A 14107-nucleotide genomic window follows, 5' to 3' on the forward strand; every position below is an offset into this window, starting at 1 on the left:
TTGAACATTAGAAGAGTAGATAGAAATATTTTATTTGCTCTTTTTGTTACATTTTAAAGTGCCTCATACATTTATTAACAGCAAATATACCCCAGAACAAAGAAAACCAAAATACACAATAAAAAGTGGTTTGCTGATGCTAATCAAATAACATCAAACATTACAAAGAACAAAGTTTTTTTAATTTTTTACTGCCAACTGTTTTGCAAAGCACTTCTGAGTGACGTGATGAAGTCATGATACTTATTTATAACAATACTGAATTGATTCCTAATTTTCAAAGATCGATTTTTAAAAATAAATTTTTAGACCAGCTACTATCATACTGTTTTGAAAATATTTTTACTGTAACTTACATACCAAATAATATGCTGCAACAATCTGTTTGAATCGAAAATTGTGTGTTGAATCGAGAACTGATTCTGAATCAAACAGTCTTCCTTAGAATCTGAATCAAACTGATTCGTGAGTTTCTGTAAGAGTCACATCCTTTACATTTATGTAACAAGACAGAAGTGATTTAATAAACGGTTTGTACGCAGCATTGAACAATAATGTTAGCTGTAATGCCAACGAGACAGGAGTCAATTGTCAGATAATTTTAAACAATAACATTAGCTCGGATGCTAACAAGAGAGCAGCAGTTGTTTGGTACACAATTCTGAACAGCAATGCTGTCTTTGATGCTAATGCTCACTTCCCAGCTTTTGTTTTTGTACTCCACCGCAAGTAATATTGTTAGCGCTGATGCTAACTAATGAACATTTAGTATATTCCCTTTTGATAAACATTAGCACTAGCTCTAACTATAGAGCAGTTGGTTTGTACACCATACACAACAGTTCACAATTCTTAACAGTAAGGCTCGCGCTGACACTAACTCAAGACCATTTAGTTTGTACACAACTTAATAATAAGATTATACCTGATGCTAATTAGCGAGCAGTTAGTTGGTATGCCAGTTTAAGCAGTTGATAGCTGACACTAACTCAAGACCATTTAGTTTGTACACAACTTAATAATAAGATGATACCTGATGCTAATTAGCGAGCAGTTAGTTGGTACGCCAGTTTAAGCAGTTGATAGCTTGGACGCAAAATCAAGAGCATTTGTTTGGATTACATAACTGTAAATAATGATGTTAGCGCTGATGCTAATACAAGAGCAGTCTGTTAGAAGACTATTCTAAACAGTCATGTAAGCGCTGAAGTTATCTCGAGGGCATTTGGATGGTACACCATTTTTAACAGTAGTTTAAGCGCTACTGCTTACATGAACTGTGACCAGGCTGGTCCACCATTATTGCCACAGACCACTCAAATGGGCAATTAGGGGTTGCTACGGAAACAACAAAAACGCTACTCTCCTTACTACGCCTGTTAGTTGTTAACATGCTTTTCAGGTTTGGTTTTGAGGTCAATATTGGCAATATTATTGCTTTAACTAGAATCATATTTTACATTTGTTCAGATACAAGGTCAAAGAATAAATATTTTTTAAATACTATGAGCCAACGGCCGTCTTATTGTTCGGATAGCCTTAAAGACATTAGGTGCATAAATAAGTTAAACATATGTTCATATTTTGACTTTGCTATGAAGTGATTCTTAACAATAAATGCCCAACTGCTTTAATGAAATTACAGATGTGATGTAATCATAGAGAGCTTTTAGATATGAAAAGAAGCTTTAGAAGAGTCCCGCTTGTGCACTAATGGACTACGCTATTAAAAACAAAGTTGACCTCATCCATCAGCCAACATGAGCCCACACCAGGCTCGAGTGGACTTCTTTGTGGTTCAGAACCGAGTGCTACTGTGGAACCTTTGAAGTTGAACCAGCCCTTAAGTTGTACACTTTGGAATTAAGAATAAAACAATTATGCATTTAAAGCCAAACTGCCGTCATGAAAGACCTCATTTTTGAAACTTAATTTTACACTTGTAACAATTGTGTTAAAAAGTCTCACTTAGTCGTTAACGTTTTATTTTACACTTCAATGATAGAAAATATTCCTTAAAAATGAATTGTACAGTTCATAAAGATGGCTGTAGATAGACCCTAGAAGGGAATAGTTTCTATTTCCATGATTTTCCGTGGGGAACAGAGTTCAGTTCAGATCAGTTATGTTTAACCTCAAATGTTCCATTGTGGCCTTTTTTTTTTTTTTTTTTTACAACAAAGTACTAATTTGATTTATTTGCCACTTGGCATATTTGTAGAAAAAGAAATATAAAATATATTATTAGATATTACAGTTATTAGCTTTTTGGCCTATACTGCAAAGCTAAGGCTTTTTGTTCAGGTAGCTTAGTACATTGACCCCTGCATTAGAAAGAATGAGCTAACACCACTGTGACCTCCCCCAAAAAAGGTTTGTCACTTATCTCAAGAGGCAGAAAGAAAGATGCCGCTTTCATCGTGCAGGCTGCACCCGCTGCTATGCAGAAGTATACCCAAACGCTCAGCCTGAGGCCTGCGTGGAGTTTCTTTGGAACTTCCGGGAGTTTGGTGGAGATGCGCAGCAGCCCTGACAGACCGGTGATATCGCCGGTGACCACTTGACCGTCCAGCAACCACTCGTCACCTGTTGGCAAACAAGAACTTTTGAGCCAACAGCCAAAGTCATGTTGCATCGTGAAAAACCAACACTGGAGAAAGAGCACTTTGCTGATTAATGACGTTGATTTCTTCTACCACCGTGTCCCGAGAGGGCTGTAATTCAGCTCTGGCGTTGGGCCCGCATTCAAATTCCGGCTTTAGCGCGATCCCATCAGCTTAAGTCTAGACCGAGCCGAAGTCGGCGCACAGAGAGGCTCTCGTAACATAAGCCTGGGAGCTAATTATGTTGAAGCGAGACGCGGCAGCACTCTTATCGCAAACCTTTCCGCAAATAGCAGGCTGATACCGCTGACGGAAAAAGTTCCAAACTGAATGAGCGGCTAGTCGAGCGACACCAGCGGGACTGCCGCAACTTTCAAATAGAAATGAAGTATTTTATTTGTGATATCTGTGTTCATTAAGGATGAGTGCCTGCAGAGGCACTGGATCATCATTCGCCATATTTGGTCAACTTACTACAAGGGGTATTGTTTGCATTTGAACCAATACTAGTACCAAATCAGTACTTGAAAAACACTGCCGGTGCTTAAATGGTGCCGAAACTGGTACTTATAAAATGGAAAACATTTTTTCTTCTTTTAATATTATAATATTCATCATATTTTGGACATTCAATTTAAACAGACTAGTAATTTAAATACTACAATTATAAAAAACGATAACCAAGTGCACAACAAAGTGTCATTAGTATGGCGCCAAAATACTGTAGAATATATGGATCATGCACAACGCAACTTTTGTATTATTGATGCTCATTAGTCTGGGGGTTTGTGAATGCAACCTCGCTGTAAGTGTCATTGGTGTGGGAGAAGGGCTGTTGTTATGGCTACAAGCTAGTCTAGCACTGCAATGCTAGCATTGTTATGTTGTCTTGTTAATGCAATAATGAGTTCAATAAGAGCGTAGAACTCTGTGTGCTTCTGTCGGGACGCTACATTACTTTCAAGATGTTACTTGAACAATATCACCGTTACGCACTTGTTGCTGGTGGCATAATTTAGTACCAAAATGAAGCACTGACAGCTTCTTCTTTTTTCGGACCTGGTACTTTTGCTTATGTTGGAATTGGTGCTATTATGAAACCGGGTTTCAGTGCCTATCTCTAACGATAGTGAAATAGAACATGGTAATATCTTCCTGTCAATCAGTGTGGTTTCATGAAATCATATTGAACTCCAAATACTACAACATTGAAATATCTACATACGTTTATCATATAAATATATATAGTATACAATATTTTAAAAATGAAAATAAAAAATAATTCTAAAAGCGCATTGGCGAGGGCGCACACGTATTGGTTGAGCAGGCTTGACTCTCTCTCAGTCTCTGATCTAATTCATCCCAAAGGTGTTCCATCGGTTTCAGGTCAGGACTCTGTGCAGGCCAGTCAAGTTCATCCACACCAGACTCTGTCATCCATGTCTTTATGGACCTTGATTTGTGCACAGTCATGTTGGAAGAGGAAGGGGCCCGCTCCAAACTGTTCCCACAAGGTTGGGAGCATGTAATTGTCCAAAATGTTTCAGTATCCTGGAGCATTCAAAGTTCCTTTCACTGGAACTAAGGGGCCAAACCCAACTCCTAAAAAACAACCCCACACCATAATTCCTCTTCCACCAAATCTCACACTCGGCACAATGCAGTCCGAAATGTAGCGTTCTCCTGGCAACCTCCAAACCCAGACACGTCTATCAGTTTGCCAGATGGAAAAGTGTTATTCATCACTCCTGATAACGCGTCTCCACTGTTCTAGAGTCCAGTGGCGACGTGCTTTACACCACTGCATCCCACGCTTTGCATCGGACTTGGTGATGTATGGCTTAGATGAAACGTAGATGGAAACCCATTCCATGAAGCTCTCTGCGTACTGTACGTGGGCTAATTGGAAGGTCACATGAAGTTTGGAGCTCTGTAGCAACTGACTGAGCAGAAAGTCGGGGACCTCTTTGCACGATGCGCTTCAGCATCCGCTGACCCCTCTCTGTCAGTTTACGTGGTCTACCACTTCATGGCTGAGTTGATGTTGTCCCCAAACTCTTCCATTTTCTTATAATAAACCCGACAGTTGATTTTGGAATATTTAGGAGCAAGGAAATTTCACAAATGGATTTGTTGCACAGGTGGTATCCTATGACAGTTCCACGCTGGAAATCACTGAGCTCCTGAGAGCGGCCCATTCTTTCACAAATGTTTGTAGAAACAGTCTCCATGGCAAAGTGCTTCATTTTTTACACCTGATCATTTGGATTGGTGGCCAAATACTTTTGGCAATATAGTGCATTTCCAACATCATTGTGTCTTCATAAGCAAAAAGAGTGTACCTGATGAAAAATACTAGCTTACCTTCTTCGGCCGAGAGAACCCAACAGCTTGGCGCCCCATCCGTGAGTTTCGCTCCTTCCGTTAGTGACAGCTTGAGCGACATGGTGAGGGTCTGCCCTGCGCACACCGACAGTGGTGCCAGCTTTATCCTTGCAGCCCTTTTAGGCAGCGTGGGGGCTTTCATGGATGCTCTAGGCTCTGGCGCGTCTGTGTAGTCTGCAGAAATACACAACTGAGGAGAAGGATGTTGGGGTGAAAAGCTTAATTATGGTGATGTTTCAACAAATAGAAGAACAAACGCCTCTCACCAGTGAGACGGTCTTGGAGTGGAGGTCCAACACTTTGATGAGGTGGTTGTTGGTATCGGCCACGTAAAGGAGTTTGCCACCGGCACCCATGCAGATTCCACCAGGTTCATTGAAACTGGATTTGCTGAAATCAGGACCCAGAGCGTTGCCAGCTGCTCCTGACCCGGCTAGAGTGCTGCAGTGCTTTGTCTTTGGATCCACCACCTTAATCTGTGCACAAAGCCATTTAGATTGTGAGGAACTGAAATCTCAAACATGTACTCCACATGCCCACACCTTGTGGTTATAGGAGTCGGCCACATACAGCAAACTCTGTTCCCGAGACCAGGCCACACCGAGCGGATGCTGCAGTTTGGCGTCCACCCCCTTCCCGTCCACATCTCCGAAAGCAAAGAGGTTCTGATTAAAAGGAGACCAAAAAAGTCAACAAAAAAAAAAATCACAAAGAAATTATTCATGCTACAATAGAAATATGACAAGTGGCAATTCATCACATTTAAACAAAGAATCGTTGTATTTATGATAGATAGGTAATGCTGAAGAACACAGGAAACACTCTACTGTTGTTAATCTATTTATTATCCATTCATTCTGAAAGTCTTCTTTTAGAGGCACAGACTGTTTCACAAAACATAACACATGATTCAAACAGCTGATCAAACGAGCAATTTGCAGCAGGACTGGAATAGGAAGCCAATTCACCAAGTCTCACAATTAACAAAAGTATAAAACGCAGGCATATACTCTTCCACAAAAGCACCACAGTTTGCTCGATGTATCATGCGATTTGATTCAGTAAGTGTTTTATCATCTTAGGACTGAATAAAAAGCCCCCACAAATATTGCTGTGTTGACAAGGAGTGTCAATAACATAAAGACATCCATCCATCCATCCATTTCCTATCACTTGTCCCTTTTGGGGTCGCGGGGGTGCTAGAGCCTATCTCAGCTGCATTCGGGTGGAAGGCGGTGTACAACCAGGACAAGTCGCCACCTCATCGCAGGGCCAGCACAGATAGACAGACAACATTCACACTCACATTCACACACTAGGGCCAATTTAGTGTTGCCAATCAACCTATCCCCAGGTGCATGTCTTTGGCATTGGGAGGAGGCTGGAGTACCCGAACGGGAACCCACGCAGTCACAGGGAGAACATGCAAACTCCACACAGAAAGATCCCGAGCCCGGGATTGAACTCATGACTACTCAGGACCTTCGTATTGTGAGGCACATGCACTAACCCCTGTTCCACCGTGCTGCCTACATAAAGAGATTCTCCAAGAAAGGGTATTGTACAACAACTCTTGAGTATTTGTAAAGTCCTCTTTAAATACTATTTTTACCCATTTTAATCATTCTAAGTTTCACTGTGTTGCATTGGAACTGTTTTCCAAAATCTAACCATGATGCTAGAATACAGTTTAAAAGTGAGTTTAGCTAGCCATATTTGGGTGTCTGTAACTTTAATGCTAATGAGCTGTTGTGGTCTACAATTAGCCCGATGGAACACCTTATGCATTTTTCACTGATACACTATAACTCTGCCCTTGTCCAAAGTAATAGATGCCATATATTACATACTGTACGACAACATAACATTAAGGAGTGGGACAGGATTACAAAAACGTTAGCAACACGAGCATAGCTATGTTAGCTACAATGCTAATATTATGCTCAAAGAAGACTTAATAACACAGTAATGTAATCACTGTGATCTTTTTTCTTAGTGTGCAATACAGATGTTAGTGTTTTATTTTATCTTTTATCTACACATATTAGTGCGCAATATTTATTATTTGTTACTATTTTGTTTTCCATTTAAGTTTTACCTCTGCTCCTGTATGTAAAAACCTACACTCTAACAACGTAAGTTCCCAATTGTGGCATAAATAAAAGTATATCCTAACCTAAAATTAACATCATGCTAGGTTAGCCTATTTTTTTAAGAAAAAAATGATCAAACTAACAGCTCCTGTGTTTGAAGCTGGTGACTCTGAAATTTTTTTTTATAAACCAAAAATTGTTTCTTAATTTTTTAGCATGTTTCCATTACTGGATTAATAGAAAATATTGAACAAAAGCAGCGACAATATTCTCCACATCCATAAGAATACAGTAGATTCATCGCTTTGCCTCGTCATACACTTAAATAAGGTCATCGAAATTATAAAAAACATCACCCACCAGGGGGTCTCTCTCACCGCCGACCAGCAGCTTGACCGCGCCGTCCTTCAGCGCCACTGTGCGCACGGTGCTGCTTTCACTGTCGGCCACAAAGAGGCAGCTCCAGGGTTCCTCAGGGGCCACGGCAAGACCTGAGGGCTGGGCGAATCCGGCCTTGTGCGGGTAGGCGTTGTTGCGGTTCTCCTCGCTGCCGCTGCCAGCCCATCGCACGCATGTACCAGCCTTTAACTCGCTGTCCAAAAAAAAGTTTGGAGTGAAGGAACTTGAGAGCAAGACTTCAAAAAGTTTTACAATTATGGCATCCAGCCTCTCTCACCTTCCTTTGGGCAGTTTGCCATCTGCTAGGAACAAAGCCCAAATCTGGTGGGTTCCTGCCATCGCCACCCACAGCACGTTGTCCTCCACACCACCTATACACACACACATTCAAACACGCGCACACACGAACACACACGCACACACACAATGATCAGAAGTTTGTCACTGTGTATGGCTCATCCATTATCAATGACATTGTCGCTAACAATTGTGCCAAATGAAACAAGCTGACTGTCTTCCTTGCACACGTACAAAAAAACTGCTATTAAATAATTAAACAATGTATTTTCTTAATTTTTTCATAAATATCTTAATGTTTTACCTGCTCAGAACTACCTATCATTGTCAGGATTCCAACCCTTTAAATGCCACTTTAATTATTCTAATTATTATCGTTTTCTTCACCGAAAATTATTTACTCGACATTTGAGTCGTTACGCCAATTAGATAGTTGAGTTTTTGAAAATTTCAGTTTTGTTAAGTAGGGCCACACAATGCTATGAACACATTTATTTCAATGTGAATGTCATTATATATCATCTTAAAATAAACACACAAAAAAATGCCCAAAAAAGAAAAGAAGTTGAACAAAAACATTTTTCACAAAATCTCACTTAAAAATTATGTATTTTGGGGGGGAAATTTTCCCAAAAAGTCAGCATAATTTATTGTTAAGAGTTATTGTTTGTAATATTTCCGAGTCTGAGAAAGGTTGGTGTTGTTTATCAGGGGGAATAGGCCCACAGAGGTCTAATTCGAGTTGGAGGACTCACCGGCAGAGCCAAGCATCACATCCCAAGGAGAGCTGATTGGCTGTTGAACTCCCATAGCCCCGCCTGCTTTGTCCATGCCTTGGACGCCGAGGCCGGCCAGTGTGCTGACCCGCCCCTCTAACAGATCGATCTACTTTGATGGAGGCACAAACTTTAGCTGGGAGCAAGACTACATTTAAAAGAGGGTTAGGGAATATATCAGGGGTTTCGGCGCCAAGACCTTTCGAATTAGGTGGTTCTCAGTGTCGGCAACATACACCACATCGTTTTTCATGGCGACCCCCTGAGGGGAGCTGAAAGAAGCTTCAGACAAGGCGCCATCCTGCCTTCCACTTTCAGGCCCTGCACACAAAACAAAAAGCACAAATAATAACTTTTATCCTCCCTCATTTGTTTTTAACAACAAAAAGTCATTTTTACCAAACCCTATTTTTTGTTGTCCTGTCCAGCTACTCAGGCAAATCATATTGTTGATGTAGATGCCCATATTTGCTGCACAGATTTACTTTACAAAAGAGAAGTGTTGCTTAGCTGGCCAAGCAAGTTTTTTTCAAGTTGACTTTTGGTAAACACGCCAATTATGATGGCAAAGCTTGGCTGCAAGTTCCACATTTACACAGCCAAGTCACGACGACCTCACTCTCTCGGCTTCCGTCAGCTTCAACATTTCACCAGGGTGTCCCCTACATGGAAATGATCGTGGCGCAAAGCAAAGGCAGGATTACTGCCACTACAACTTCAAAATAAGTTCTTTTTTTTTTACACTAAAACACTTTTTTTAAACATGAAAACACATTTAAGTGATATATTGTATGAATAGATATCCCTTGTATAGTATATATTGTAAATACCATTGGTTATAATAAGTTTGAAAAACAGCACTCAGCATCAAGGGTTGGAATTGGGGGCTATATCACCAAAATGATTCCAGAGCGCGGCCACTGCTGCTGTTCACTGCTTCCCTCACCTCCCAGGGGGTGGAACAAGTGAATGGGTCAAATGCAGAGGGTAGTTTCATCACACCTAGTGTGTGTATGTGTGACTATCATAGTACTTTAACTTTTAACTTTAACTTTAATCTCTTAATATCATAAAAACATTCCTCACTGCAGAAGCATGTCAGCAGCTGCTACCGCACCTAAACGAGTTGAAACGCGGCAAAAGTAAGGAGAGAAAGTTGAAGAGAAATGTATTCAAACAAATAATTGACATTACTACCGACAACGTCGTCTAACTTTATATTGTGCGCGTCTTTGAACCTCCGTTTAGATATCGCTGTGTAGAGTGTGCATAACCACATTTTGCTAGTGTTCTATAATCATCTTAATAAGAAAAAAGCTTGTTCTTGTTTCTCATAATAATTCTGAACAATAGGCAAAATTTCACAAAAAGTGCAGTTCCCGTTTAAATGCAGAACATCTTCAACTTCAGATCTAACTTTAGATATATTAAATGTAATCTTAATTAAATAATTAAAATATATTCACATTCTCATGTCACCACTTAGTTGTATTGGGAGACAACGGGACTAAATCGGTCCCAAAGGTAAAAGAAAGTCATAATGGTTTTGCAAGTAAATACACATCAGGGATAATCAGGGCTACTTTTCATTGCATGGCATTATTGCAAACATGACTATTTGTGTGAGGCTGACGTACATCAAACACCAAGAAGTAGAACTCCGTGTTTTTGAAAAGCAAACAGAAGCCGCTGAATGAGCTCAGCTGACAGGAATAAAAAATCCCACTGGGCATTTTTGTCCCCGCAATGAAGGTCAGTACCAGTTCCCAGCGTGTGCACGGCTCGAACTCTGCCAACGTCTGCTTTGGTCTGGGAACGGCACAGACGAACATGTGGCTCCTCTGAGGCTTTTTAAGCATGGGAATGAGCTAAAAATATCTACAGCGTCCTGTTTTTTTACTGACACGGTCAAAGTGCGCAGATTGAAGGGTTCCTCAGAACTGAGGGTGTTGGATGATGGAGAATTATTGACTGGCATATCTTACCTCCGATGACGTGCAAGAGCTGACCAGTCGAGGACACCAACACAATTCGGTGATGTCCGGTGTCAGCGATAGCCAGCCTGTTGCTGCTGTGGTCCACGCAGATCTTCCCAGGGAAGGACAGGATGGTGGGAGGTAGCGAGTCACGGTATAGCTTGACACCGACCGAGTGCACCTCCAGCAGCTTCTTCTCCCGGTAGTAACGGAGACTTACGTCCGTAAAAAGAGTCAAGCGTTCACGGTGGCCTTCGCCCACCAGGGAGAAGAGCAGGTTGCCACGTGGGCCCACCAGCACCAGCGTGGGCCAGCAGGAGACCTCCAGCTGGTGCCAGAGACGCGCTTCGCCGTCGTTCACCACTGGGTGACAGATGTCGTAGCGGAGGACGGCACTGCGGACGTTGTCCAGAACCTTAAAGGAGCACATAAAGACCTAAGCCATGACCCATCTTCAGTGTTCAAGAACATCTTAGCCAATATTTAGTCATGTATTGTATTTACATATACAAAGAGATTATATTAATTTGAATAACTACTTCCCTCTGTGTCGTGACTGTAAAAAAATATTTTATCAATGAATTGTATATTCCGTATGAATAATGAATCCATTGAACAAAAAATGTTGGGGGACCTCAAAATAATTACAATTTTAATACAATACTGTAATGATATTTGTTATAGTTGTATTACTTTAACAAATTACAGTGGTATTTCATCTTAAGAATTCTCCAGAGATAACATTTGTCTCTCGGCTGATTGTTATGCTTTAAGTTGCAATAAAATATTTTAGTTACAAGCTTCTCTGCCATTAGTTGGTATAGCAAATACCACAGTGAACACCGTAAGATCCGCCCGAAATATCTGGTTTACTTGCTAGCATTAGCTTATAAATAGAGTAGAGATCAACATAACTTTGTTTTCCAAACAATGGAAGGAAGAAAGTGAGTGTGACAGACAATGCTGAGAAGAAGTGGATGATATTCAGTGAATTTAAAAAATAAATAAATCACAAAATGGCTGAGCTTGTTGCCAACTTGTTGAAACAATTCCAGCGTATCACTGCTAGTTTGCAACATACCGAAGCAGAATGAGTCAAATGTCAACCGAGGACGTTTAATAATATCTAACAGGTGGACATTTAGCCATGAAAAACAGGAAAAGCTGCTGATCGTGTGTTTGATGGAGAAGCAGCTTGAAGAGATACGGTAAAAGTCCGCTCTCCATTCTTTACATTATGATTACATTACTTTTTAAAAATTACCTGTACTGTATTTGGAGTACATACGATATTTATCATATACTTTTTTTTTCTTTTTAAAAGGCATGTTACATGTTAAAATGGTGCTGTTTGGGGCAATCATTAATGCAATAATATGATTTCAATTAATTTCAATGAGAGACGTTGATTTTTAATGATTTAGTGTTTCCATTTAAGAGTTCTGTCACAGAAACAATTTAGCTCCAAAATTGAACTACAGTATAGTCAATATCAATATTACTCTAATAAATAATATGTCTATGGAGTGTTCACTTACCTTTTCATTTGGGAATTTGGCTGAGTGTACGCCCACAATAACAAGTCCATCTGAGTGAGAATTTAAAAGGAAAAAAAACAGCAATGAGATTAACTTTCCAAATGTATGAATGTTATGTTGTACAAACCCCCTTTCCATATGAGTTGGGAAATTGTGTTAGATGTAAATATAAACGGAATACAATGATTTGCAAATCCTTTTCAACCCATATTCAATTGAATGCACTACAAAGACAAGATATTTGATGTTCAAACTCATAAACTTTATTTTTTTTTTGCAAATAATCATTAACTTATAATTTCATGGCTGCAACACGTGCCAAAGTAGTTGGGAAAGGGCATGTTCAGCACTGTGTTTGATCACCTTTTCTTTTAACAACACTCAATAAACCTTTGGGAACTGAGGAGACACACTTTTTTAAAGCTTTTCAGGTGGGTCTGTTGTATCATCGCTTACCTGCAGTGATTTCTCCAGATTCTCTGAACCTTTTGATGATATTATGGACCGTAAATGGTGAAATTACTAAATTCCTTGCAATAGCCCGTTGAGAAATGTTGTTCTTAAACTGTTTGACGATTTGCTCACGCATTTGTTCATAAATTGTGGTGACCGTTTCCCAATCCTTGTTTCTGTATGACTGAGCATTTCACGGAAGCTGCTTTTATACCCAATCATGGCACCCACCACCTCCCAATTAGCCTGCACACCTGTGGTATGTTCCAAATAAGTGTTTGATGAGAATTCCTCAACTTTATCAGTATTTATTGCCACCTTTCCCAACTTCTTTGTCACCTGTTGCTGGCATCAAATTCTAAAGTTAATGATTATTTGCAAAAAAAAAGTGTATATCAGTTTGAACATCAAATATGTTGTCTTTGTAGCATATTCAACTGAATATGGGTTGAAAATGAATTGCAAATCACTGTATTCCGTTTATATTTACATCTAAAACAATTTCCCAACTCATATGGAAACGGGGTTTGTATATATAATCCAAACACATACATATATAGTAGAAGTTTAGTTTAGTTTTTCAAGTTCGTAAAGACGGCAAAACCATAATGTGAAATTCCAGAAAGTGTTGTGAAAAAGACAGCATCTCGAATCTTGGTTACATAAATGTGAACTTCTACAAAAGACACTCTCTTTGAGGTCAGGATTAGACAACCCAGTTGCTTAATACTGATGAAAATACAATGTGTTGCGACTTGCACTATTAAAAAAAACATTTCTCTTCTTGCACGACTTAAATGAATTCCTCTCCAACGGTGTCAATCAAATCCTTTAAGTCAATTAAGGTCACCCACTACACTTCAAGCATGAATGTCACGATGTGTGTCTATAATAGAGGTGGTGACATCATTAAGCAAGCTTATGAACTCGATAAACCTTCATGAGAATGGAGCCGTTTAGGATTACGTAAGCACACAAGCCAATAAACAGCATTATCTTGCTGTTAACTATTACTGGAAAGCCCACAAATGTTTCCACTTATATCGCCTTAACATTTGATTCCCCTTAAAAAACCTTAGGTCTCTTTCATAAATGTGCATCTACAAACCACAAAACCAGTGAAGTTGGCACCTTGTTTGATTGATTGATTGAAACTTTTATTAGTATATTGCACGGTACAGTACATATTCCGTACAATTGACCACTAAATGGTAACACCCGAATAAGTTTTTCAACTTGTTTAAGTCGGGGTCCACGTTAATGAATTCATGGTGATAGTGTAAATCGTAATTAAAAACAGAATAAAATTATTTGCAAATCTATTTCAACCTAAATTCAATTGAATAGACCGCAAAGACAACATAATTAACGTTCGAACTAGAAAACTTAGTTGTTGTTTTTTCAAATATTAGCTTATTTGGAATTTGATACATGCAACATTTTTCAGAAAAGCTGGCACAAGTGGCAAAAAAGACTTGAGAAAGTTGAGGAATGCTCATCAAACACTTATTTGGAACATCCCACAGGAGAACGGGCTCATTGGGAACAGCTGGGTGCCATGATTGGGTATAAAAAGCAGCTACCATG

General features: G+C 39.7%; 1 protein-coding gene across 3 annotated transcripts in view; it reads right to left on the reverse strand.

The window, feature by feature from the left end:
- The window catches only part of nhlrc2 (NHL repeat containing 2), a 29496-nt gene continuing 15389 nt past the window's right edge, over nt 1-14107 (reverse strand). For 2 of the 3 annotated variants that reach the window (XM_061909611.1, XM_061909614.1), the window contains exons 3-12: nt 12068-12117; nt 10539-10944; nt 8753-8874; nt 8533-8662; nt 7758-7851; nt 7442-7673; nt 5531-5653; nt 5255-5464; nt 4968-5178; nt 1-2586 (exon numbers count right to left, since the gene is read on the reverse strand). In XM_061909611.1, coding sequence (XP_061765595.1) covers nt 2330-2586; nt 4968-5178; nt 5255-5464; nt 5531-5653; nt 7442-7673; nt 7758-7851; nt 8533-8662; nt 8753-8874; nt 10539-10944; nt 12068-12117 — 1835 coding nt within the window. In that variant the 3' untranslated portion in view covers nt 1-2329. The remainder of the gene's footprint in view (nt 2587-4967; nt 5179-5254; nt 5465-5530; nt 5654-7441; nt 7674-7757; nt 7852-8532; nt 8663-8752; nt 8875-10538; nt 10945-12067; nt 12118-14107) is intronic. The other variant, XM_061909612.1, reaches the window with a different exon arrangement.

This window comes from Nerophis ophidion, linkage group LG08, assembly GCF_033978795.1.
Source record: "Nerophis ophidion isolate RoL-2023_Sa linkage group LG08, RoL_Noph_v1.0, whole genome shotgun sequence".
Classification (NCBI taxonomy): Eukaryota; Metazoa; Chordata; class Actinopteri; order Syngnathiformes; family Syngnathidae; genus Nerophis; species Nerophis ophidion.